This window comes from Silene latifolia, chromosome Y (assembly GCF_048544455.1).
Source record: "Silene latifolia isolate original U9 population chromosome Y, ASM4854445v1, whole genome shotgun sequence".
Taxonomy (NCBI): Eukaryota; Viridiplantae; Streptophyta; class Magnoliopsida; order Caryophyllales; family Caryophyllaceae; genus Silene; species Silene latifolia.
The window spans coordinates 311,781,032-311,806,020 of NC_133538.1; the positions used below are offsets into that span (position 1 = coordinate 311,781,032).

Here is a 24,989-nt window from a genome sequence, read left to right on the forward strand (position 1 = left end):
TTAATCAAAGACAAACTTGTTGATCTTACATTCTTACCCTTTGACTTGTCTATGGTTTTATTCGAACGTTGTCAAAGTTTTCATCTCATTGGGTTTTTTTGGGGTCATTTCAGTCATATTATTTCCGGTGGACACACTCTCATTTGTGACGTGTCACAAACTGTTATGGAGAAATGTAACTATTTTTATGATAAAATCATAAAATATAACCAGTATCTAATAAATACAGTAAGTATTTATGAATGTTTGCTACGGAGTATATTATAAAATGATCATATTTTATCGGTTGTAAAAGAGATTCATTGATTTAAATCGCCTTTATCCGTTTAAACACGAGTCACTTACGAGTTTCAGGCCAGCTCATTTGAACAGGGTCGTCATGGGGAGGGGTCACTTTGCGTTTCAATTGTCTTATCAGGTCAAGGTCGAATTTTGGGCCAGCCTTATCGATCAAGCTACTCGAACCGAGTCCGAAACTAGTCAATTTAATCGCAAGAAGCCAACAACGTCGAATTTAAATACTTGCACGTCTACATCTCAAACAAGACATTAATAATTAATTATTAGATTAATCATGGAACACATATATAACTTCATAGCACGACTTCAAATTCAATCTTCCTTCATTATTTTTTTCATTTTAATCCCCTTTTACCTAGTCAATTAAATATCCCAACAAAAATGTTAGAAATCAGATTATAATTCATCAAAATTCCTCTATTATAAACCCGAAAAAACTCGATTTATAAACTGTTCATAATTCGGAAAATAACGTGTATAGTTAGCTCACATGGCAACAAACATATTAACATTATGTGTAATCACTCTCTACATGATCTCGCTTCGGTTGACGACGGCTGAAGTCTCCGGTAACACGACAACGATGTTCGTGTTCGGGGACTCGCTTTACGATGGCGGGATGACGTTTTACAGTGGTATTAAGGGTGCTGGAGCAGAGTTCTGGCCTTATGGTAATACCCACTTCAGAAAACCTGCTGGTCGATACTGTGATGGCCGTCTCATCCCTGATTTCTTAGGTACGCGGTTTTATTCATTTGTGAGAAATATTTTAATTAAACGTTAAGTATCAGTTGAGACAGAGGAAGTATTCATAATTCATTATCTCGTGTTTTGTCGTTATGATTAATTTTTCATCATTATTTTGTACATTTACTTTTCAATCAACTAATTACATCTCGATATTATTTCGAATTTTATTGCATAAGGTAAAACTGCTTACATTCAAGTATTCAACCCTCGTGTGTGGTCACGGTCAATGATCAACTTACCAATTTTCTCATTTACGGGTGTTTCGATTACAATTTAATTTCCTATGTTAACCGAACCAAAATCATTTGAGCAAAATAGTCTGTTTTTATTGTTGACATGTGGATTATTTAAGTTAACTAACATTAACGGGTCAATTTGGGCAGCTCAATATGCGGGTTTACCGTTTCCGGAACCATATTTGAAGCCGGGGTTCACAGATTACGCCAAAGGGGTTAATTTTGCGGCAGCTGGTGCTTGTGTGCTGGTTGAACTCCGTCCTAACACCGTATGTTTTCTGTAGTTTTTCTTCTTTTTACTTTACTATGGAGAATCTTTTCTGCATTTTCTTTTAATTTTTTTTTTAAAAAAAGGGTAATCAAATGGCATCATCAATGTCTATCTAGACCATTTTACGTTCCGATTTTTCATTTTATCCCCTATACCGAAACTCAGGTTATGCTTGTGGAATCGGTCATTGTAGTTGATCTCCTTCATTGACAACGGTGGAATCAGTATTTGGCGTTAGAAGGGGCTCTAGATTTAAACGAGAGAAATTATTAATATACTCAAGTAAACGTTAAAAAGAATTAAAAATTTTAAGTAAAAGTTTTAATTTTTTCATTTTTTAACAGGGGCGACTGCATTACTAGCCCTTGCTTGGCTCCGCCATTAGTCATTGAACACCAATCATTCATTAAATTGACGCTTATAGGTCTAAACGTTTACACAACAGTTAGGATGTAGACATATAGTGTCTCGATTTAGATTTAATTCCATGCTTTGGTATGAATGTACTATGCAATATTCATAATTCATGTCATTTAGCTATAAAACAAACGTGCATTCGACTATTATTGCCAATTTCATTTTCATTACATATATTAAAAATAATAATCAAAACTTTAGGCATCTTTCATAAATTATATCATGAGCTCAACTTGCGCGCTAGAGGTAGCTGGCAATAATGGACGTTTGATAAAGAAATACTTGATGTGCACATCACTAATTATGTACATCTTGACTAGTTTATATAATAATTGAGCTCTATTAAATAACACAAATTGTATAATGTAACAAGTAACAATAATTAGTCTCTCCTACGACAGATATACATCAGGTCAAATAACATCTCATTTATATAGTTGTATGATTAAAACAGGTCAAATAACCTATATTTTATTGGTCCTTTTACTTGTGTCTCTTTTAGCATATTTGACTCGTCTTAAGCTTAAGACAGATATATCCGTAAACAAAATTTTCTGAAGAATTAATTGTTTTTTTTTTTGTTTTTTTGTTCATTTCAGATCTATTTGAAGAGGCAAATCAAGTACTTTGTTGAAATGATCCCTAAACTAGAAGGGCAAATTGGGAAAGAGGAGACTAAAACGTTGCTTTCCAAAGCAGTGTATCTGTTGAACATTGCGGGAAATGACTATGTTACCCTTTTTCAGAATAATATGGGAAAAACAATTTCTCCATCCAGAAAAAGGCAATTTGTGAATCAAATAATGGGCAACATTACTATTCACCTTAAGGTAAAATTTAATTTTCATTTTACATTATCGTATTATTGTAAGAGTAACTCGTTTAATTGAATAATATAATGAGAATATCAGTGTGTTTAGAGCTCAGACTAAGTTTACGGTAACATAGTCTAACTAGTTAGGGAGTACATTGTAAACCGTATGGAATAGTAATTTTCACAAATAGGAAATAATTTCTTCTTTGGTGTAAAGGGAGTCGAAGGGCGAATTGGTGCCGACGGGATGTCATGAATATCATCTTTCGTAACTTTACCAGCGAAACTAGTTAACATCTGTGGAAATAATATGGTGTTGTAAACACGTAGATACGATAAGAACAAACTTACAAAGTTAACAATGATGAATGGGTCGTCGTCTAGATTTAATTTAAACATTTCGGTGTGCTTGCATGAATACATGTTAATTAACAAAGGCCTATAAACAATACTATAATCAACAAATAAATAATTAATTATATCTCGAAATATCAATTATCACCCAACTTGAAACTAGTTTATATAACATGACTTTATCCAAGGTTAACGTTGTCATTTAACATTGACTGAGTATATAAATTGTATTAGGGAGGTTAGTTGATTAGTTGATTAAGTCGTCATTATACATACTGTGTCTTCTCTAATATATGTAAGGAGTATTTTATTAAAATGCGGTGAATATAGCTGTATGGAGGGAGTATTACATATAATCTGAATATATGTCGTATTATAGTGTGTGGTCCTACCCGTCTCAAATTCGGATTAAACCGAACGATACGTATAATCGTATACAACTAAAAAGAAACATACTTTATGTCTTAATGTTGCATGCATCACCTTGTAATATTTAGCCGATAAAATTTGATTTGTCAACTTTGGATTTGAGAAGCAAAATATTTTCTAGTTCAAATAAAAGTCAAATCGCTGGTCTCAGAGACATGGTAAAAAGATGACTTTTGTAAGATCGTACGTAAGATTTAACGAGTTTCAAAGATAACTCATATTGGAGGTCTTTTACCAGTATTATTGAGATATCGTTTTACATGAGAATATGAGAATTTGTATCGTAAAAAACTTTGCATGGCTTGAAGTTATACCGACTTGGTCACATGTTCCACAACCTATGACGAACTTATAGAGTTATACGGGTTACATTTATTTTTGAATTAGACATCGAAAACTCACAATCATATTTTTCTAGCTACGCCACCAAATACATAAACCTAATGAAAATCTCATATGGAGTATCAAATAAATAATGCATAATTAATTTCGCAATAGTGTAAATTATTAGGTAATGTACGTAATTTAATCATATGTTTCGGAATGAATCAGAAAATTTACAGTCTAGGAGGACGGAAATTCGCGTTCCAAAACGTTGGACCTCTAGGATGCATGCCATCAATGAAGTATATGTTGGGATTTAAGGGGCTTTGCCATGAAGAGACACTAGAGATTGCCAAGATGCACAATGCTGCCTTTCTTACTTTTGCCAAGAAATGGGAAATCCAATTCCCCGGGTTCAAGTACTCGATTCACGACTTCCATGGATCACTGTACTCTCGAGTCTTACAACCCGAAAAATTTGGTACGTTCATAATCTTGTGACTATAGCTGAAAAATGGATTATTACTAGTTGAATATGTGTTTTAGCCTTTTATTAGGTCTATTTTACAAGTTATAATGTTAGGTCATTTTTAGTTTATAAGTTATAAATCAAATTACGTCATTTCCATGTCATTATTTTTATCTATGTGAATCTACTTTTGATTAAAAAATCTCATGTTTAATTCGAGTTTTATTCGAATTCAGGGTTGAGCCGGGTTAATTTAGGTTCAGGTTGATCATTGATGATCTTGATTATTTTTGCCTAGTTTTTTCTTTTATTTTATTTTTTTTCAATATAGAGTCTAAAACTCGATCAAGTATGACTTTACATTACAATATGATAAAATAAAAGCAAAAGCATCTTCCAAGCTGTTCGTGTTTATATATTAGACCGTCATACAATGCATTTCTCGACACAATTTTTAAATATTTCAAGAGTATCTACAATTACTAGTATTCTTGAAATATCTAGTAGTATCTAAAAACTCGATCGTGCATATATAGAACAACGTTGTAGTTAGTTCACTACTAGATATTTCAAGAATACTAGTAATTGTAGTTCTCTTCCATTTTGAGATATATATTATGTCTCGCATCTTCTTAATATGAGATGATTTCACAGAAGACTTATAAAATTTCCCGTCGTTAATGATATATAGGGTTCAAGGAGGGGCAAACAGGATGTTGTGGAAGTGGAGATTATCATGGTGACTTTACTTGTCAAAAGAGAGGCAAAAGTTTCTCAGTTTGTAGTAACCCAAACGATTACTTATGGTTTGATGCTGCTCATCCTACCGATATGGCTAACCAGCAATTTTCTCGTGATTTTTGGAGTGGCGATTCCGACGTCGTTTCCCCTCTTAATTTGCAAACTTTATTTGCCTTGTAATTAAATTGACACTCATTTTTACACACCATCTTTACACTCTTAAAGGTTGTACAAGGATGATCATGAGGAGTGTTTAGGTTATTTAATTTTCTCATTTATTTTATTTATTTGTGTTACATCGTACATGCATGTTTCGTACACAAAGTCAGAAATATAATATACTAGTTTTGTAAGAACTTTAATTAATCTTTTTTTTTTTTGTAAGGTTAATTGATAAGTTCAATTAATATACTTGGAGCAGTTGATAGTTATTTCAAGAAATAAGTCTCTTATAACACAATTTTACGATTTTACACAAGGTTCATTATTTCCATGTACGTTGATGTAATCAAATGAAATAGGACTAGTGGGTCAATGCATTACAAGTCAAAGAAAAGTAATGACTTTCTTCGATTGTTTACCCAAAGGATGTCTTAAATCAAGTACTCCGTATCACATTTCTTATTGTACTCGATCTCCAAATGGTTCAATAGAGCAGTTAGCCAAAAAATTTGTAATAGAATAGTTAATCAAACTCGAGTTTAATAAAGCTTTAGACTAAAATGGTTGACAAGGTTAATCCTCATAAGAATTGGTCACTTCAGCAGCGTGCCTCATAAGATAACTTGCGAAAATTATTAATTTTAAATGTTACTACAAGGAACAGAAGAGATAAAAACCAAAAAAGTGAGTCGCTAATTAACACAAGAAGTCGATATATAGCAGATTCCAAACAAGCAACCAAATTTATTTAAGTTTTGTGATCGGAAATGTGTGATCGTTATTGTATTGTTTTACAAAATTATAATTTGAAGCCGAATTTCACGTAGCTAAATTTGCGACTGAAATATCATTTGCTATTTTGTTAAAATAATTAGGGGTCGTTTGGTTCATGGGGGAATTTATTTCATGTGGGAAGTAGAAATTCACATGAATTGAGTTCCTACATGTAATTCATGGGAAATGCCCAAAACTTGTTTGGTTGCCATCCAGGAATTGACACTTCCCATGAAATAAATTTCTGTATGTTGTTTGGTTGGATAACTCAATTCCTATGATTTTTTGTTGTAAATACTATTTTACCCTTTTGCTAAAATTTATTACTTCACCCTTAATTCATATATATGACATACAAAATTTGATCTTAGCTTACAAGATTTAACAACATGAAAAAAATGATTGTCCGGATGTTCCCATTTATTATCAGAAAATCTAATAAAAATAAATTAAAGTAGCATAAATTATAAAAAACTATGTTCCAAATAGTATCCGTCACAAGCATGACGGATATCGCTTAAATCACAAAAGAGATTTTATGAATTAAACAAGGAGGAAAAAAAATTTGTGTGAAGAAGATGACGGCTGATAAAAGAGTTAAATGGTTGTGTTTTTAATAGGGGTAGAATAGTAAAATATTACTTTAAAAAACACAGGAATTGGGAATGACCAGGGGGGCTTGGTCACCACTTCCTACATGATGTAGGAATTAGAGTTCCTATGGAACTCTAGATTCCTCCATTTTGAAAAAAAATGGGTAACCAAACAAGAGCCTTAAATCCCAATTCATGGGATTTTGGAATTCCTGTGTTTTTCTGAGGCAACCAAACAACCCCTTAGTCTGATTTTGTTTTTTTAATACTAAAAAGTGTTGATTTTCCTTGTAAAATATATCATACTTCTCTCTACTTTTACATTATGGAATTACATAAATTAATTTTCACAATTTTGTATTTTGCAATTAAGAATATTAATTTTGAATTGTGATTTGTGAGAGTATATAAGTTGATACAAAAAAATTTATTGATTGTTTGACAATCCTTTATTTCTAGCTAGATCCAAATTTTTCACATCAAAAATGCAAATATACAATGATGCCAAAATCATTGAAATGACTTGGAGAGCATAGTGCAAAATCAACTCAATTCATTTTCAATACTCAATATTCAATACCCCCACTACTACATACACCACCCCATAGAGGCATTAGCACAAAAATGTATAATCGTATCTATTTTATCATATATTATTGTAATCATTTTTATTAATATTTCATATCATAATATATGTATCCATTTATTGTTTTTGTACCATTTTTCTATCGATTTATATTTAATCTTTTAATAAATTTATTGAGAAACCGTCTTTCAAAACCTACTCAAATCATAAACAAAGACAAGCATATTCTCGTCCAAGTGGAGATTATCACAAGCCATGTAGATGTAGATAAGGATTCCATTAATATACATATATCTAGACCTGGCAAAACGGGTCACTCGGGTCGGGTACGGGTCGGGTCAGTTTGGGTCGGGTCAGTTCGGGTCTGTCATATATTTCGGGTCGGGTTGGGTCGGATCGGGTCACTTTCGGGTTTCGGGTCAATTTCGGGTGACCTGTTGTCGGGTCATTTCGGGTCGGGTCATTTTCGGATATAGGTCATTTTGGGTCAGGTTGTTTTTGAGTTAATGGTTAAGCACTTAAGTTAATACTATTTTGATTAAGAAATGCTATTTTGCAAATTTAACTATTTATTAGCGTTTATTGTAACCATTGAAACTTTATTTTGATATATATAGTGTTAATATGAGTTAGTACTGGTCGTTTCGGGGATTTTGGGTATGTTCAAGTCATATGGGATCAGGTCAGTTATGAGTCAGGTTTTTTCGGATTGGGTCACTTCGGGTCGGGTTAACATTGGGTCAGACAATGTCGGGTCGAATGTCAGGTCGGGTCGGGTCAATTCGGGTTTCGGGTCGTAATTGGGTCAAGCAAGTTCGGGTCATTTGCGGGTCTCGGGTCAGCCTTTTCGGGTCGGGTCATTCGGGTCTGACCCATTTTGCCAGGTCTACATATATCTATTGACCTCAAAGTGGACAGGGAAATGACTAATATTATAAGAATACTTGACATAAATGCCAACATGGGACAAACATCCTAATAATTCTAGCAACATGCAGAATCACTACTTACATGTATCAATTGGTCTCCCTTGTGACGGGTTACCATTTGTGACGGATATTTTGTGAGATAAAATGGTAACAAAATGGGTTAGTGGAGAAAAGGGACCACATGAATAGTGTTACAGAGAGAGAAAAAGTGGGTACATTGTGAGGTAAAATGGTATCCGTCTTCAGCTTGTGACGGATATGTCATGTCTTCAATGAGAATTTGCGGACAATGACGGTCTTAAACGGTGAAACGGTCTTTCATTCATGAAAATCCTTTTATATAAAAGGTTGTAGTAGTGTGAAATATCATCTTACATACGGAGTACTAATTACACTATTTGTAAGACTCTATTTTGCAGTAATAAATGAGTATTTACCTAATAAAAAGGCCGTCTTATCATGCAAGACAGTCTTTGTAATTGTTGATATTATTATAGACTCATTTTACCTATTGGTCACTTGTCGATTTGGAGCCACATAGAGTATAGGTTCCTATTGAAGTTGAAAAGTTCTTAGCTATGCGATGTATCATGTGTCACGTTTTAGGTGGTTCATAGTATATTTCAAGATTTAGTTGAATTTTTGTCCATTTTCTTTTACTTTTTTGGGGAAATTTTTAGGCTAAAACTACTAATGTTTCAATTGTGATTGTGATCAAGGTTATGCATAATTCTTGTATACTCTTTCATTTGCTTCTAGAGAGGTTCATATCGGACTAATTCTATTATACATCTTCTATATTTATCAACCAGCTCCATTTTATAGTCAAGGGGTTAAGTTACTGAAACCCTTTAAATAAATGGAGTGTTCTACACCAACTTACCATCTTTTCTCGATTTCCGAGAATTCAACCAAATATAATTGAATTATCGAAATCGAATGAAATATACGTAAAAAATGAAAATTAAAATTGCAAAACACAATTCCGTCATTTTAAGGAAAAATCTTGCTTGAAAGTCTCCCACCTTCTACTATTCTTTCGCAATCATTGAAGAATCGTTAAGAAAAGTCAACTCCAAACAAAAAAACATGCTTTTGTCTGATTTAATATGATCACACCGTATGAAAGTAGCGTAAAATCGTCGGCATGACAAATTGCCGGCCAATGTAGTTACAGAGTAAAATATTTGCCGTCACTCGCAAAATATAGAATTTGACGGTAACACAAACACAAAGGTGAATATTGTGTAGATCAATGTTGATAAGCTAACCTAATAACATTATAACAACCAGAATCTTATCATTTATCAATCTAATTCATTTCCTACCACCTTTTATGGGTGTAACCGAGTCGATTTAAGGTGGGCTCGAAATCAGTTCGGACATTTGAGCTCGAATACAGCTCGGAAATTTGAGCGCGAGCTGGAAATCAGCTCGGAACTCTCTAAGGTTAAAAAGTTAAAGCTCGGAATCAACTCAAGCTCAATTAAATCATTATTTTTTTAGTCACTTTTAAAATCAAATTAAAAACAATATATTTTAAAATAAATACAATCATAAATATAATAATAATTGCTAAAAGAACATTGATTAAGAACAAAAAGTTGCAAAATATTAAAATTGAATAATAATATTTTTTTTTTTAAAAAAAAAAAAGAACCTACATGAGTTTCTAATACAAGCTCCGCTAAATCCAGAATTGACTCGCATTTAATCAAAACTCGGCTCAAAATCTATCAAACTATAACTGAGCTAATTCCGACGACTCTACAAATGAGCTCAAACCATGGCTAGCCCTAAGCCCCTAACCTCTTTACCTCTTGACTCCTTGTGTTTTGTATTGAAGTAGTCTACCACTACATACAAAAGTATTTGAGGTAACAAAGCGTTTTGCTTGTGACGGGCTAATTCCGTCATAAGCTGAAAACCTCTCACAAAAAGGGAGAGAGGATAAGGTGGGGCACCCCCATGTACTTCCCCACTTACCTCTCATAGGTATTTTATAAGAGGAAATGGTATCACCGTCTTCAATGAGATTTTGTATTGGGATAAAGACCAAGTAGTCGCCAAACTCCTCCTCCAATCAACTCGACTCCTCTTTTTTGTCTTTCTTTTCACCTCTCTTCTCTTTCTCTCCCCAATCATTTCATTTATCTATGTGTCCCTCCCGTCCCTGATTATCTCCGCTCCGTATCATAAATATAATAAGACGGTCTCACGCAGTGTTACCGTAAAACGGCCCTTTTACCGTTCTCATATAAATACACTCCTCACTTTCTCTCTCCTTTCCCCCAAAAAAATCTCCTTTTTTTAAAAAAATTATCCCCGACTTTTCGATTTAATTCTATTTTTCATTCTTAATTTAATTTACTTATTTATTCAAAACAATTCTGTAATTTTGATTAATTTTCTTAATTTGATTGAATTAACCGGCTAATTGAGTTGGTTAATTGTTTGTTATAGTTCGTTATTAATCGTTGTATGGTGAATTGAGTTGACTCGGGCCAAACTCGGCTCGAGATTGCGGCCATGGGATCAGAAAGCATAAGCGGCAGCAGTAATCATGGCGAATCGTCGAAGCGCGAGAATAATGAGGTTTTGAATGATGATTTTAATGGCGAACAGCGTGATCAACCTTCTCCTTCGTATTATCTTGCTAAATTCAAACTTTATGAAACGCGCTCGGTATATCTCTTATTCTTTATGCTATTTGAATTGCTTTGCTTATTAATGTTGAATTTTTTATTGTATTGGTTGTTATTATTCGCTGCGAATTTATGTGATTGATTTGGAGTATGTTTTGTTGAATTTGTTATTGTATTTGTGTCATTGATTTGGAGTAATAGTCGTTGCGATTATCATTGCGAATTTGTGTGTCTTGGGATTATCCGTTGCGAACTTATGTCATTGATTTGGACTTTTGGAGTAATAGTCCTTGTTGCAATTATCATTGCGAATTTGGGTGTATTGTTGAATTTGATATTGTATTTGTTGTGAATTTTCAATTGTGAATTTGTGTGATTGATTTGGAGTAATAGTCGTGTCGAATTCGTTATTGTATTTGCTGTGATTATTCATTGCGAATTTGTGTTATTGATTTGGATTGTGGAGTAAGTCTTGTTGCATTCGGCGTCATAGTCTTATTATGAGAAATTGCAGTAGATTTTGGCTGTTGCTTGTGTTGGTCGAATCCGTGTGCTGTTTCATTGTACTTTGATGATGAGAATCTGAAATAGTATGTGCTTACTGTAGTTGTCAACTCTCTTGAAATTTGTAAATGATAATATTAATCAATAAATAATTTTGATGCTTCTGAGTTTTTTATTCATCTCGGATTTTGCATGGTTATTTTTGTGATTGTCATAGAATACCTATATCAATTTAAGCAAAGTTGGCTTGAAAATGAAATTGTTGAACATAATAGTTTGTCCATCATTCAAGTATTCAAATTTGTTTTGCTGTTCCATTATAATTAGGGGAACTGTGAATACATTTAATTGTGATGTGGTGTAATTATTATTATACTAGCAAATCATTTTTTTCAATACTCTAATTGATAATGTGGACTTCAAAGTGAAAATTCACGCTTTGCCCGATACAAGTAGCTAATGTCATGACAACATGAAATTTTAGCAGCTGTGGTTGCACTGAATTTTTTATGTTTTTAAGTCAGTTCTTTATCTTATGCTTTATTTTCTACGGTTCAGTACTTCTACATGGTTGGAAGAGACAAAAGCAAAAGGTTCTGGAGAGTGCTTAAGATTGATAGATTAGAGTCATCTGATCTCGATTTTTGCGAAGACCCAACAGTGTACTCAGATTCAGAGTGTTGTGCATTACTCAAGCGGATACACGAGGGAAATAAGCATACAGGAGGACTTAAATTTGTTAGCGCATGTTATGGAATTGTCGGTAAGTAATGTCTATGGAGTTTTGGTTGGGATAGGATGATGTTTCTCATAACTACTAACTATATGTCTAAACATGCCCATGCAGGTTTTATTAAGTTTTTGGGACCTTACTACATGATCCTTATAACAGAGAGACGCAAAGTAGGCATGCTATGCGGTCATGCAATATATGGTGTTGCCAAGAGCAAAATGATACAAATTCCTCACCCTTCAGTGCGATCCAATTTCGAAAATTCTAAGAATGAAAACAGGTCTTTTGTCTATTTTACATGTAAATGTAAATCTACCTCATACGTGTAAGAGGGTGAATTAACATTCAAAGACCGTATTCTTGTGTATCAATGTTTTATTCTACCCAATTTGTCTCCCTTTTTCGTTTCAAATATATACGGTGTATATATTTAATTTAATTTTGTTGTTGTCTTTCTAGAAAATTAGTTGTTCTCACTTCAATCGTCCAGTTGTGTTATCGTTTCATGGCTGGAGGCAAATTCATCAAACAACTGATCCGTGATTTGTACTGTGATTTGGTATTATCATTTGCATTCTGTTGTTGAATACCCTCGAGAAGTTGTTATTGCATATGTCTTATTTCTAGACCATTATGTGCTATTTTCTGCAAATTCAAAGTGACTTTGGCAATTTCCATTGGTGTTTAATTTCTGCTGATTTTTGATCTAGGATGTAACTTATATATTGGTAAGAACTGTTGCCAGAGTCTACATGGAGAATTTATCTCTATTTATTTTCAGTACTGCTGTTTATAGTAAATTGGTGATGTTGATTATACTTAATAGTTCTTGTTCATTGATCTCTTGTTTTATATCCTCTAATGCTTTTGTTGATTTAAATGTATTTATCTGCTTTGCCTTTTTTTTCTTTTGTCGCTGAATTTGTTAGATACAAAAAGCTCCTAGGCACCGTGGACGTTACAAAAGACTTCTATTTCAGCTACTCCTACCATATCATGCAGTGCTTGCAAAAAAATCTGTGTGATGATGAGTCAAAACTTGTCCCATATGAGACGATGTTTGTCTGGAATGCGTATCTGACTCGTGGAGTTCGAAGTCATCTTGGAAATACTCTTTGGACGGTTGCTTTGATTCACGGCTTCTTTAAACAGGTATGACCGTAGTTTTATAATTTTACCATATTATAAAGCGCTTTTATGATATTTAGCTGATGTTGAAATGTGCAGTGTTTGGTCTCTGTGAACAACAATCTCTTTTTTGTTTACATGGATGGACTATTACAAAAATAGTATGTTGTAGATATTTTATTTGGTTTTACCTTGATTGATTTCAAGGGTTTTTTTTATTTCTGTTTTTTCACTTTCATTGCTCGTCAGACTTGCTTGTTGTCTTGAATGGGTGACATTATCACTTTTAGATTTGGGCAGTGTTAGATTGCTTAGCGAACTCAATTCTTTCGCTGGTGTTTGGCAAATCCTAAGTTGGGTCATTTTGATTTCATCAGGTTCTAATCTTTGTTGTTTGTCTCTGTAGATCAAATTTGCAGAATGTGGACGGACAGTTAATGTGACCCTTATAGCCAGAAGATCGCGGCATTACGCAGGAACCAGGTAATAATCTACTTTGAAACTTTCCAAGTGCTCTGACCGACCGAAATATTTCTTTTGTACAACTGTACGATGTTGATTTCACACAACATATATTTGTTTCTCATTTTTTACTCACGAGAATTGATTCCCTTGAATGTCTTTCTTGTCTTTTCATTGGCAGGTATCTAAAAAGAGGTATTAACGAAAAAGGTCGAGCAGCAAATGATGTCGAGACGGAACAAATCGTCTTTGAAGATGTTGTTGGAGGATGTGTATCGGAAATAAGTTCAGTTGTGCAGATTAGGGGGTCAATCCCACTTCTCTGGTCTCAAGAGACTTCAAGACTGAGTATTAAACCAGGCATCACATGTGAGCTAATGTCAAATATCTCTATTGTCTAACGACTAACATCTTTTACTAACTTATTTTTCTTGTAACACAGTGAAGGAGGACCCCAACTATGAAGCAACTCGAAAGCATTTTAATAATCTTGTGGATAGATATGGAAATCCAATTTTTATATTAAACTTAATTAAGGTATGCTATACGCCTCGGCCTTTGCTTGAAATTGTTATGTTTTACATGTATCCCCAGTTTAGAATATTATGCAGAGATTGAGGTGTTCATAATTCATCACAGACAAAGGAGAAAAGGCCTCGTGAGTCCGTTCTCCATGCGGAGTTTACGAAGGCGGTTGCCACAATCAACAGAGGATTGGACAAGGAAAACCGCTTGAGGCTTCGGACAGTGGATCTCACAAGACTGTATAACCTGTAAGATCATGTGCCAGTTGTGTATTTGCTGTTTATCGTTTGCCCTGCAAGTGGCGCATAACATTACCTGAGGTATGAATAATGGCTCTAAGTCCAAAGTGCAACTTATTTCAGGAAAGGACCTAAGGTATTGACGCTCCTTAGCAAGGTGGCTGGAAACGTATTGGCACAAACTGGGTTTTTTTATTCTGCACTGCCTCCTGTTATGGATTCTAAAATGTCATTGAGTTTGTCCCATAGCATCACAGAACCTGAGGATGTCAATGAATACTCCCTGTCGGGGACTATGAGACTTCAAAGTGGTGTCTTGAGGACTAATTGCATTGACTGTTTGGATCGCACAAATGTGGCCCAATATTCATTTGGCTTGGTTGCTCTAGATCATCAGTTACGTGCCATTGGAATAAATCCTACCACAAAAGAAGATCCTTATGACGGTTATGGGAAAAAGTTGATGGGGCTCTATGAGGCTATGGGAGATACGCTTGCTTTTCAGTATGGTGGTTCCGCGGCACATAATAAGGTAATGTCTCGTATATGAGGCTAAGGGAGATACGCTTGCTTTTCAGTATGGAGTAGCATTTATGATACTACACTTGTTTAATGTGCATATGTTTTAGAACTTGTCAAATTTACTTTTAGCATTGTTTTTATCTTCTTTTTTGACATTTTTAAGTGAATTGTTACTTGATTTATGTCTGATCTGTTGTACTCGTATTCCGTCATATTAACAGATATTCTCAGAGCGGAAAGGTCAATGGAAAGCAGCAACTCATTCTCAAGAATTTTTCAGGACTGTACAGCGGTACTTGAGCAATGTATACATGGATCCTGAAAAGCAAGATGCCATTAATTTGTGAGTTAGTTTCAGATAGCATTTTTTCTTGTTTAGTCCGTTAAGTTGTTTTCCTCAGAAGAAATTATGAAATATGTTTCCATATTCCACATTGTTTCATCAACATATACTTCTCAAAGATGTTAGTAATTAACCAATCTATCCAAAAATGTGGGTGTAGGTTCTTGGGACATTTTCAGCCAGAGGTTGGTAAGCCAGCATTGTGGGAACTTGATTCGGATCAACACTACAATATTGGGAGACTTACCCCATCCTTCTCGGATATAATTGGCAGGTAAAGTATGAATCTTTGATATCAGCTGATGACACACATGGATTAATTTAGTAGCATTTTATGTTAGAAGTCATCTTATCTGATAAAATTATCTAACATGGGAGTCTCGTTTAGACTTTTAAGGTTTTTATTTGGTAGAGAAAGAAGATATCAGTGTGGTGTAAGCTTCAACAAATTATTTTAGATGGCTAACTGCGCAGGTTGTGCTTCTTTTTAACGCGAACTAGGCACTTGGTAATGTTGTATATGCAGCTTGGTTTCAAACAGGAGAGTGGCTTGAATTTATCCTAAACCCGCTATGTAAATTTCAAATGACTATTACACTCTAGCTGAGACTCGAACAGTTCTTTGCCAGTAGTTTCACCTTTTCTGAGACAGCCTAATTGACTATTTATCTCATGTACATTGGATGCAAGATTATTGACACGAGTAAATTACATTCACGAAGTTCCAAATCTCATGGTTCTAAGAATCACAAGTGAATAAAGCTTTGCTAAGATAGTTAATTGTTCAAAGTTGCATTTAGTGCACGTTATATTCTGATGACACGATAACAATTTTGATGATATGATTGGAAATCAGCAGTACACACACTTAATCTTTTTCCAAAACTTTTACCCTAGGTCATCCCTTACGAGGTCACTGTCGGATGGAGTTCTTGTTTATGAAAGTGGTTCACCTTCAACATCTGCTGATGTAAGAGAAAGCAGTAATTTTCTTCGGACTTTACCTGACCTAAAAGAGGACAAGACAGGCATGTCTGAGTCAACACCTGAAATTTCAACTTGTGAAACATCTGTCTCTGCTTCAAGGTAACTTTTCTTTTCTGGCCGATTTTGCTTTAAAATGAATGTTAGCTCACTTAACTATCTATTTTTTTTTTGTCATGCCTGATGCCTTACTCCATTATATTTCTTACATGTCTGTAATATTTGAAAAATATGCATATTTTGGTCTAAAATGAGGTGTCCAAGGGTCATACCCATGTCCCGAGTGTCGAGTGTCGGACACGGGTACGCAAGGAAATTAGAAGAGTCGGAGTAACATAGGTTTAGAGCTGGTCAAATAAAGCAATACTTTCAACGAACTTGGAATGCGCTAGATTGACCTTTTGGTACCGATCTTTTCATTTGAAAAAAATTGTTTGTTAGATACCAGCGTTGTAGATTATTAGTATATCGACTAAGGTAATCTTTTAGAAAAATCATTATTTAGATGTTTAGCATTAAGTTTGAGAGAACTGACATTACAGTGCACATGGACAAAAAACAATTATAATGTGATCATCTGATCTCCCCGTTTCTATTTTTTAAACACTGCTGAAGACTTACTATCCTGGCCAATCTTTGTAGGTATACTCCATCGTTGCCTGCACAACAGCTTTTCACGGATATGCCAGAGATCCAATATGTCAAAGGCGAATGTAGTTGTTACATTCAACATGGAGATGAATTCGACTGTACTGACATTCTTGATTTAGACTTGGACTGGATTTCTTCATCAGGATATTCATGTGAAGAGGAAACATACGATAGGTAATCTTTATCTTTCCTTTTGATATGCAGTCTCCCAAATGTCTCAGTCGTTTAGTTTTATGTCAGTGAAGTAAACGCTGAGCTGAGCTAAATGCCACGTTTTGTCTGACGGTTGATCTGGATATGCATACAGATCCTCACTTATAAACTCACCAACTGGTGGTTCCTTGCATGGAAGCGCTGTGAATAAAACCACAGTTGAGGTTAGTCCTTTGAAATTTTGCTTGGCTGGTTTATATTCTTTCTCAAAGCATGCAATGCAGTTTTTGTTGACCGATGTTTGAGGCAGTCAAATCTTCAGCTTAATGACGACAGAGGATGAACGTTAAATTTTATTTGGAGTTGATTTGTGATAATGCTGGAATTGTTTGTTTTTTTTCTCTGCCCTGGACTAACAAACGGACTAATTTTTCAGGGAAGAACACGAATGGCAGACTTTCCTGATTGCTTTGTGAATTGGGTCGAGAATGGGACAACTTTAGGTTGAAACCCACCAACTAATCGACTATTCATACATGATAGATACATTGATCTCTACCAATTATCGTTTCAACCTCTCCGAAGGACGTGGGTTGTATCATAAATAAATTTCAGAAAGGAACATATACTTGACCGTCTAATTTGCTAATTCTTTTTCCGGAAACTCCTGCATGCCCGGCTCAACCAAACTACCGAAGATATTGATGGTATATAGATTAACTTCAGAAATTGTTCGTCAATGTCATTGTAAATATCTGATTCCGTAATTTTGCTAGTCAGAACTCATAGCTCAGTTTGATACGGAATATTGTTTTTCCGCACTGGAATTTCTCATTGTTTTCTGCTTTCTGGTTTATGGCATTTTAACTCTTAGGGCATTGTGTTGTTTGGATACCGTTTCTCTTTCTTAGCACTCCGTTCTCCGCTTTACCCACTTGCACTCTGATCTCCATTCTGTTGTGGAACCAACCTAGACTTGCTAATACAAATTCTCATTATAGACTGGAGATATCCGTTTATAGTTATAGACGGGTCAAATATCCACCCACTTTAAGCATAAGACAGGCAACAAAGTGCATGGTGGGGCCCAAAAATGTCTATCACTTTAAGTATATTTGACCCGTATTTCACTATAGACGGATATATATCCGTCAATACTGAGACTAATTGATTTCCTAATTGAATTGAAATACACGTTTTTCGGGATTTTAAGGTCCCGGTACAAAAATGATCTTAAATTGCACGGATTTTTTCTCGGATCAGACAAAGCGGCCTCACAAAAATTTGAGGAGCAACGGATAACATTTTGATGCTCTCGTTGTGCGATTAACTTGTTTTAGGCAAAAATCGGATACTCGTTGAAATTGTTTTAATACTTGTTATTTTGTGCTGAAATTTAACATGGTAACTCCTGAAGCAAGTCTGGACACGTGGTAAAAAAAAATCGGGAGAGATATAAACACAACATGGTACGGCCTCCTGAACGGCTCAAATTGAATTGTATATTGAAGTGTATAATACACGGTTTTCGGCATTCCAGGATTTCGGAATAAAAATGTCCGTAAATCGAACAGACAGTTTATAGGGTCAAATAAAGTGGCCTCACATTTTTTGAGAAATAACGAATAACATTTTAGGTTGACGGTGTGCGGTAATTAAGTGATAGTCGGAAATCGTATACTCGTTAAAAATGATTTAATACTCCTATTTATTTGGAGTTGAAAATGAGTAATGCAGCTCCTGAAGCAATCCCGGACAGGTCGTAGAAACCCAGAAGTAAAAGAAACACGACCCGAAACGACCTCTCGAACGGCATAAATTGAACTGAAATACACGTTCGGGATTTTAAGGTCCAGGAACAAAAATGTCCTTAAATCACACGGATGATTTTTCGGTTCAGTCAAAGCGGTCTCACAAAATTTGAGGAGCAACGGATGATATTTTAGGCTGACGTTGTGCGATTAACTTGTCTTAGGCGAAAATCGGATAATCGTTGAAATTATTTTAATACTTATATTTGGTGCTAAAATTTAACAAGGTAACTCTTGAAGCGACCCTGGACACGTGGTAGAAAAACCGGGAGAGATAGAAACACGACCTAGTACGGCCTCCTGGACGGCTCAAATTGAACTCTATATTGAAGTGTATATAATACACGGTTCTCGGCATTCCAGGATTCAGAAACAAAAATGTCCGTAAATCGAACAGCGTTTATAGGGTCAAATAAAGTGGCCTCACAAATTTTAAGAAATAAAAAATAACATTTCATGTTGACGGTGTGCGATAATTAAGTGATAGACAGGAATCGTATACTCGTTAAAAATTGTTTAATACTCCCTCCATACCACACCAATGGTAACATTAACTTTTTCACACTTGTCGAGACACGTTTTGCAACGTGAATATCTTTAGTTACACATTATTAAAAATTATAAAAATTTGATATTCTTATAGCATTCTTGACGATAAATCAAACAAAATCTCACATGACTATATTCTGTGTTATAGATTGAGAATAATATCGAAGATTCCCTACGACCATGAATAGCCAAGATTCTCAATGTTACCATTGGTGTGGTATGGAGGGAGTATTATTTATTTGGAGTTGAAAAAGAATAATGCAACTCCTGAAGTAATCCTGGGTGCGAGGTAGAAAACCAGGAGAAAAAAGAACACGACCCAAAACGGCCTCTCGAACGACTCAAATTGAAGTGTAATACACGTTTTTCGGGATTTTAAGGTCCCGGAACAAAAATGTCCTTAAATCACAAAGATGATTTCTCAGGTCAGACAAAGAGGTCTCACCAAATTTGAGGAGCAATACATGACATTTTGAGGCTATCGGTGTGCGATAAACTTGTCTCGAACGAAAATCGGATAGTCGTTGAAATTGGTTTAATACTTGTTATTTGGAGCTGAAATTTAACAAGGTAACCCCTAAAGCAACTCTGGACACGTGGTAGAAAAACCAAGAGAGATAGAAGCACGACCTGGTACGGCCTCATGAACGGCTCAAATCGAACTCTATATTGAAGTGTATAATACACATTTTTCGGCATTCCAAGGTCCCAGAACAAAAATGTCTGTAAATCGCACAGACGGTTTCTAGGGTTAATAAAGCGGTCTCACAAATTTTGAGGAATAACGGATGACATTTGTAGTTGCCGGTGTGCGATAATTATGTAATCGATGGTCATACTTCAATTACAATATTTTCTCATTTATCATTATCAAGACATTCATGGACTTAAAATTACAAAGATTAGACATTTAAAAATTTCATAAAACCGAGACCATCAAACGAAATTCTAACTTTCGGAAGGGCATAAATCAATATACATGCATCTGATGGTAATTATTATGCGGAGGCACAAAGGAACGTCTGCAATTACTATGCATGACAACATATGCTATGGCATCTTACGCTTTACTTTATTAGTCACCGCCAAGGCAAGGGATTAGGACATGAGTAAAGGGCAAAATCACAAGCATAAAATTCATTTAGATCATAAGCGACATGAGTAAAGGGGAAAATCAGCGCATGGGTATCCAGAGACGACAAAATCAGCGTATGGGTATTCTGAGGAGACAGACGCCCTTTTAGCATACATTTCACGCATCATAGGTTTTCAGCATCCTAATCATCAAAAGGAGTATTACATTCCAGGATTTACCGCGAAACTGCTGACAACTGTAGTACCATTAATGCAGTTGCAAAGCTAAAACAAAAGATTGCAAGATAAATGTCTGCTCTTCGACTAAAACCATCTACAACTGAAAAACTAACAATTCTTTAGTTTTCCGACATTTTTGGAGCAAAAATTTCACGACCGAACAAAGTCTTACTGCCATCCAGTGGCTGATGGTATGACCGCAGCAGCAACTGGAGGTGGAAGGATTGGTTCTGGTGCTACGTCCCAACCATCAACATCACCGGCTGGTGCAGCAACTGCAACCAATGAGACGTGCAATACCATCAGAAAGTGTCAAATAAATCGTATTAAAGTCTTCATTTACGAAGAAAGATAAACAAATGAGAGTAACATGTTTTATATCTTCACAAATGAGCAACGTTTTATAATAAAACGTCCGTCCATATTAGGTTTCTCAAGAAATTTCTAGGAAAAAAAAAATTCTGATTCGTTGGCTTTGAGAATCAAAGGTAGTTTAACTTTTTCATAGTTTATGATTTTTTAGTTAAGAAGAGAAAAAAGGCACTATTGATGCTCTTAGGTGTCACGCACTCACGGTTATGAGCAGGAAGAATCACAGCACCCAATTAGATCAGTGAGGTAACTCGCTTTAACGAGATTTAGTCTCAGACCGACTTAAAGTCTTAAAACAAAGAAACAATATATCAGCAAGGAATCAAGAACTCGAAACACAACCTGAAGCTGCAGCCCAATCCCCACTAGGAGCCACGGCGGCAGGCTCACTGGTCCATTGTGTGTCAGTAGCCCATTGATCTCCCGGAATAGCACCAAGAGGAACAGCAGCATATTCTGGCATGTAATCAGCCACTGCAGCAACTTCTTCATCTTCTGGCTCCTTGGCTTCTTCAGGCTCTCTGTAAAAGAATAAATCAACCTGCATACAACATAGATTCATCATTAGAAAAAATTTTACAGCTAAGGAGTTGCAGTAATAAGTTAATAACATATACATTCATATCGTTTATATTCCAACTAACAATGACGCCAAAAATTGACAAGGTATGAGGGCCGTCTAATCGCATTAAGTTTAACGAGTCATTTCAGTGAATTCAATCATATGGCTCCACTGAAATCAGAATAACAAAACGGTCTACAAAGTTGAATATAAGCGACGTGAAATATACCATGACATCCCACTTCTGTGCAGGGCGAAGGGTTCCTCTCATCTGCAACACCATACGAGCAAGAAGCCAAAACAAACAACCAATGCTATGTTTGCCCTTGTTGTTGGCAGGAATACCAATGTCAACGAAACCCATTGGTGAATCGGTATCACAGAAGGCAATGGTGGGGATATTTCCCAAGGCAGCTTCTTTAATAGGCTGAAAGATCAAATTCCAAAGGTAACATCAGCAACCGTTGACAAACATGTTCGGATATATTAACAAATCACACAGGAGTTAGTTATGTCGGTATGTATACCTGATGGTCAGTCCTGGGGTCGGTAAGGATGAGAAGGCGAGGCTCACTGAAAGAAGTCTGGAGCTGATTAGTGAAAGTACCAGGGGTGTGTCGGCCAGCAATGGCATGAGTACCAGTGTACTGAGCAAACTTCAATACAGCTCTCTGACCGTATGGTCTAGCAGACTGAACAATAATATCCTGAGGGTTCTCAATTGCGACAATAACCCTAGCAGCCAATTGCAGTTTCTCCCATGTCTTAGCAAGGTTAATGATGTTGATTCCTGTTATAAACCATTTCAAACACATGAAACTATATTTCATAGAATCATGATCATCTCAACATCGCGTAACAAACAGAAACATGTCAACAAACAATAATACCTAGTGCCCTAACGCACACTCTGATCGGAACATTGTTATCAGATAATAGAAGTCGAAATGAAGACGAATGTAAGAATGGTAGGGAAATGTTACTCACACATGGAGTAATGAGTACTCCGTAACAAACAATTACCCGCCAAAACTACCATTGAATCTTCGATTACCCTTTGTTTACATGTCGATTAAATCACAACATTTGCCTTAAAACGAGCAACAGACTAAGAATTACCCACCAAACTACCTTGGAAGCTTCGATTACCCTTTGTTTGCGTGTCGATTATTACACAACAATTATCCTAATCACGTTAGGGTCCCTAACAGTAAAATGAACTGAAAAATTTAGACAATTTCATGATTTTCTCATGAAAAGTTTAAACCTCGCATAATTTTCTCCCAATGTATTAAGATCAACATAAATACTCATATGAAAACAACAATTTTCACGAGCAAAATACAATCATATACTAATCAAAACATACATCCTAAACACAAAAAACACAAAAAAAACATCATCAAAACAACAAAATAAAACAAATCTTTCATAAACAACAAACCCATATCCATTAGACCCAAACAACACAAAATACACAAAAAACCTAAAAACAAAAACACCATTTTTCAAAACAAATTGATTCAAAAACATAAAAAAAAAAAAAAAAAAAAAAAAAGTAATATCATCAAAACAACAAAATAAAACAAACCCATTTAAAAATTCCTCGTAAACTACATAACCCACATTCATTTCACTCAAACAACACACAAATATTACATCTTTATGCACAAAATAATACAAAAAAAAAACACGATTTTTCGAAACAATTTGATTCAAAAACATAGAATATTGAAATTGAGAAAGAATTATACCATCAGAACGACGTTTGAAGACGTAACGCTCCATTTGAAAGTCACAATTTTTGGTACCGAGATGAACATGAGAACCAAGCATCATTTGGATGTCTTCTTCCTTTTGGGTCAAAATCTTCTCGGACGCCATGATTGAGCAGTGAGTTTTCCTTGCGATGTGTGAAAATTTGCGAGTTTTAGATGTAGGTGAAGGAGAGTGAGATGGCTGCTAGTGATGAACAAAGGAGGAGGAAGGATTTATGAAGTTTGATGAACCCTAATTTGATAAATTGGGCTTCTCAATTGGGTTTATTTCGAAAATTTTGTTCTTCGGGTGTTGCCCATTTGGTATTTCATAATAAATAATCTCCATCTAGGCCTTGTTTTTCAATTTCCTTAGTTTCGGTTCGGTCCAGTTCACAAATTCTTACTTAAAACCGTTCTAATTTAAGACGGATTTCACTTTCGAATTAAATAACGTAATTGCTAAATTCCGCACATAATTTTACTACATCCCGCACACTTTGTCCCTCTTTTCCATCAGTACCCTTCATTTAAAAAAAAAAAAAAAAAAAAAAATTGATTCCCGAAAGAACCCCGACATCACTGCCATCCCCGATCACCACGCATACCTTCCCTCTCATCATCCCCGACCACTCCAGTCCTCCCCCAACGCCGACCCCTCCGATATCCCACGCCGTAGACCATCCCGGCCTTGCGCCGTCGACCATCCTAATCCACCACACTCGACCAATTTGTGTCCCATCAAACCTTCGCAACCGCTTCTCCGTCGTCGACAAACCCTACCCATGTCACCGTTGATCTACCCCCTCCTAGGCGACCACCCCGACCCCATTGACTTTAACCACCCAACCCTACCCTACCTAGTCTCGTCGTCGGCCACCCAACCCACCATACTTCGATGTAAATATGTGTCATATCCACCATATCCAACCTCTTCACCGTCAAAAGACCACCCTACCCACTTCGCCGTCGACCCAACCCCCTCTTCCTCTCTCCGTCGGCGGTCGACTGGTGGTTGGCTGGAGGGGCGGCTGTTACGAGTCTCTCCTTTCTCTCTCTTTAAGGTTCTTTGTGGTGAGAAGTGAAAGGGGTAGATTCGGAATAAAGTGTAAAAATGTGCGGGATTAAGTAAAAATGTGTGCGGGATTTAGCAAGTCCCTTAAATAAAGGTGGTAAAAAAAGAGGTCGTGAATTGTGATAGGTCGTAAACTAAGACGGTTTAAGGAAGATCAACTAGATTCGGTTTATTTTACATCAAAAAGTTCAGTTTGTTTAGGCGGTTTTAATGCAAAATAACAGGATTTAAGGGCGTGAAAATATATGTATGGTTTCCTTGATCTCGGTACAGTTCAATTTAGTTTACATCTTTAGATTTAATTTTGTCCAAACGATTTCAATGCAAGATAATTGGGCTTAAGGGCGTGACAAGATATGTATATGTCAGTCTGAGTGTAAATCCTACATTCCTACTCATATAAAACTTTTAGCCTATTGTATCATTTGGTAAACAACATATTTAAATCTTTAAGTTTAATTTTGTCCAAACGGTTTCAAACCAAAATAACTAGGCTTAAGGGCTTGAGAAG

At 35.6% G+C, this 24,989-nt stretch overlaps 3 protein-coding genes across 3 annotated transcripts; 2 read left to right on the top strand and 1 right to left on the bottom strand.

The window, feature by feature from the left end:
* Positions 1 to 613: 613 nt before the first annotated feature.
* LOC141633522 (GDSL esterase/lipase 4-like) lies at positions 614 to 5,455 on the top strand. Its single transcript, XM_074445978.1, has 5 exons — positions 614 to 1,037; positions 1,434 to 1,555; positions 2,574 to 2,804; positions 4,124 to 4,376; positions 5,056 to 5,455. Exons 1-5 carry the CDS (start codon positions 791 to 793, stop codon positions 5,283 to 5,285), a joined length of 1,083 nt encoding a protein of 360 aa, XP_074302079.1. The 5' UTR covers positions 614 to 790; the 3' UTR covers positions 5,286 to 5,455.
* Positions 5,456 to 10,258: 4,803 nt separating this feature from the next.
* LOC141633526 (phosphoinositide phosphatase SAC2-like) lies at positions 10,259 to 17,933 on the top strand. The gene is made up of 15 exons (XM_074445982.1): positions 10,259 to 10,834; positions 11,857 to 12,061; positions 12,146 to 12,311; positions 12,961 to 13,183; positions 13,566 to 13,642; positions 13,803 to 13,990; positions 14,064 to 14,158; positions 14,261 to 14,394; positions 14,509 to 14,917; positions 15,129 to 15,250; positions 15,411 to 15,524; positions 16,148 to 16,336; positions 16,877 to 17,059; positions 17,193 to 17,262; positions 17,475 to 17,933. The coding sequence occupies exons 1-15, from the start codon at positions 10,679 to 10,681 to the stop codon at positions 17,544 to 17,546; spliced, it is 2,403 nt and encodes an 800-aa protein (XP_074302083.1). The 5' UTR covers positions 10,259 to 10,678; the 3' UTR covers positions 17,547 to 17,933.
* Positions 17,934 to 20,592: 2,659 nt separating this feature from the next.
* LOC141633530 (small ribosomal subunit protein uS2y-like) lies at positions 20,593 to 23,658 on the bottom strand. The gene is made up of 5 exons (XM_074445984.1): positions 23,401 to 23,658; positions 22,174 to 22,436; positions 21,876 to 22,073; positions 21,427 to 21,625; positions 20,593 to 20,987 (listed from the first exon to the last, which is right to left on the bottom strand). The coding sequence occupies exons 1-5, from the start codon at positions 23,528 to 23,530 to the stop codon at positions 20,881 to 20,883; spliced, it is 897 nt and encodes a 298-aa protein (XP_074302085.1). The 5' UTR covers positions 23,531 to 23,658; the 3' UTR covers positions 20,593 to 20,880.
* Between the last annotated feature and the right edge of the window lie 1,331 nt (positions 23,659 to 24,989).

What these genes read in the sequence shown, in the direction of transcription:
- LOC141633530 (XM_074445984.1), bottom strand. Translation starts at nt 23,530, where the DNA reads ATGGCGTCCGAGAAGATTTTGACCCAAAAGGAAGAAGACATCCAAATG. An exon ending in ACCCCAGGACTGACCATCAG is followed by an intron (nt 22,074 to 22,173) that starts GTATACATACCG and finishes TTGATCTTTCAG; the next exon opens with CCTATTAAAGAAGCTGCCTT. An exon ending in CACAGAAGTGGGATGTCATG is followed by an intron (nt 21,626 to 21,875) that starts GTATATTTCACG and finishes TGTTGTATGCAG; the next exon opens with GTTGATTTATTCTTTTACAG.
- LOC141633526 (XM_074445982.1), top strand. Translation starts at nt 10,679, where the DNA reads ATGGGATCAGAAAGCATAAGCGGCAGCAGTAATCATGGCGAATCGTCG. An exon ending in TTATATTAAACTTAATTAAG is followed by an intron (nt 14,159 to 14,260) that starts GTATGCTATACG and finishes AATTCATCACAG; the next exon opens with ACAAAGGAGAAAAGGCCTCG. An exon ending in GAAGAGGAAACATACGATAG is followed by an intron (nt 17,060 to 17,192) that starts GTAATCTTTATC and finishes ATATGCATACAG; the next exon opens with ATCCTCACTTATAAACTCAC.
- LOC141633522 (XM_074445978.1), top strand. Translation starts at nt 791, where the DNA reads ATGGCAACAAACATATTAACATTATGTGTAATCACTCTCTACATGATC. An exon ending in TCTCATCCCTGATTTCTTAG is followed by an intron (nt 1,038 to 1,433) that starts GTACGCGGTTTT and finishes CAATTTGGGCAG; the next exon opens with CTCAATATGCGGGTTTACCG. An exon ending in CTTACAACCCGAAAAATTTG is followed by an intron (nt 4,377 to 5,055) that starts GTACGTTCATAA and finishes AATGATATATAG; the next exon opens with GGTTCAAGGAGGGGCAAACA.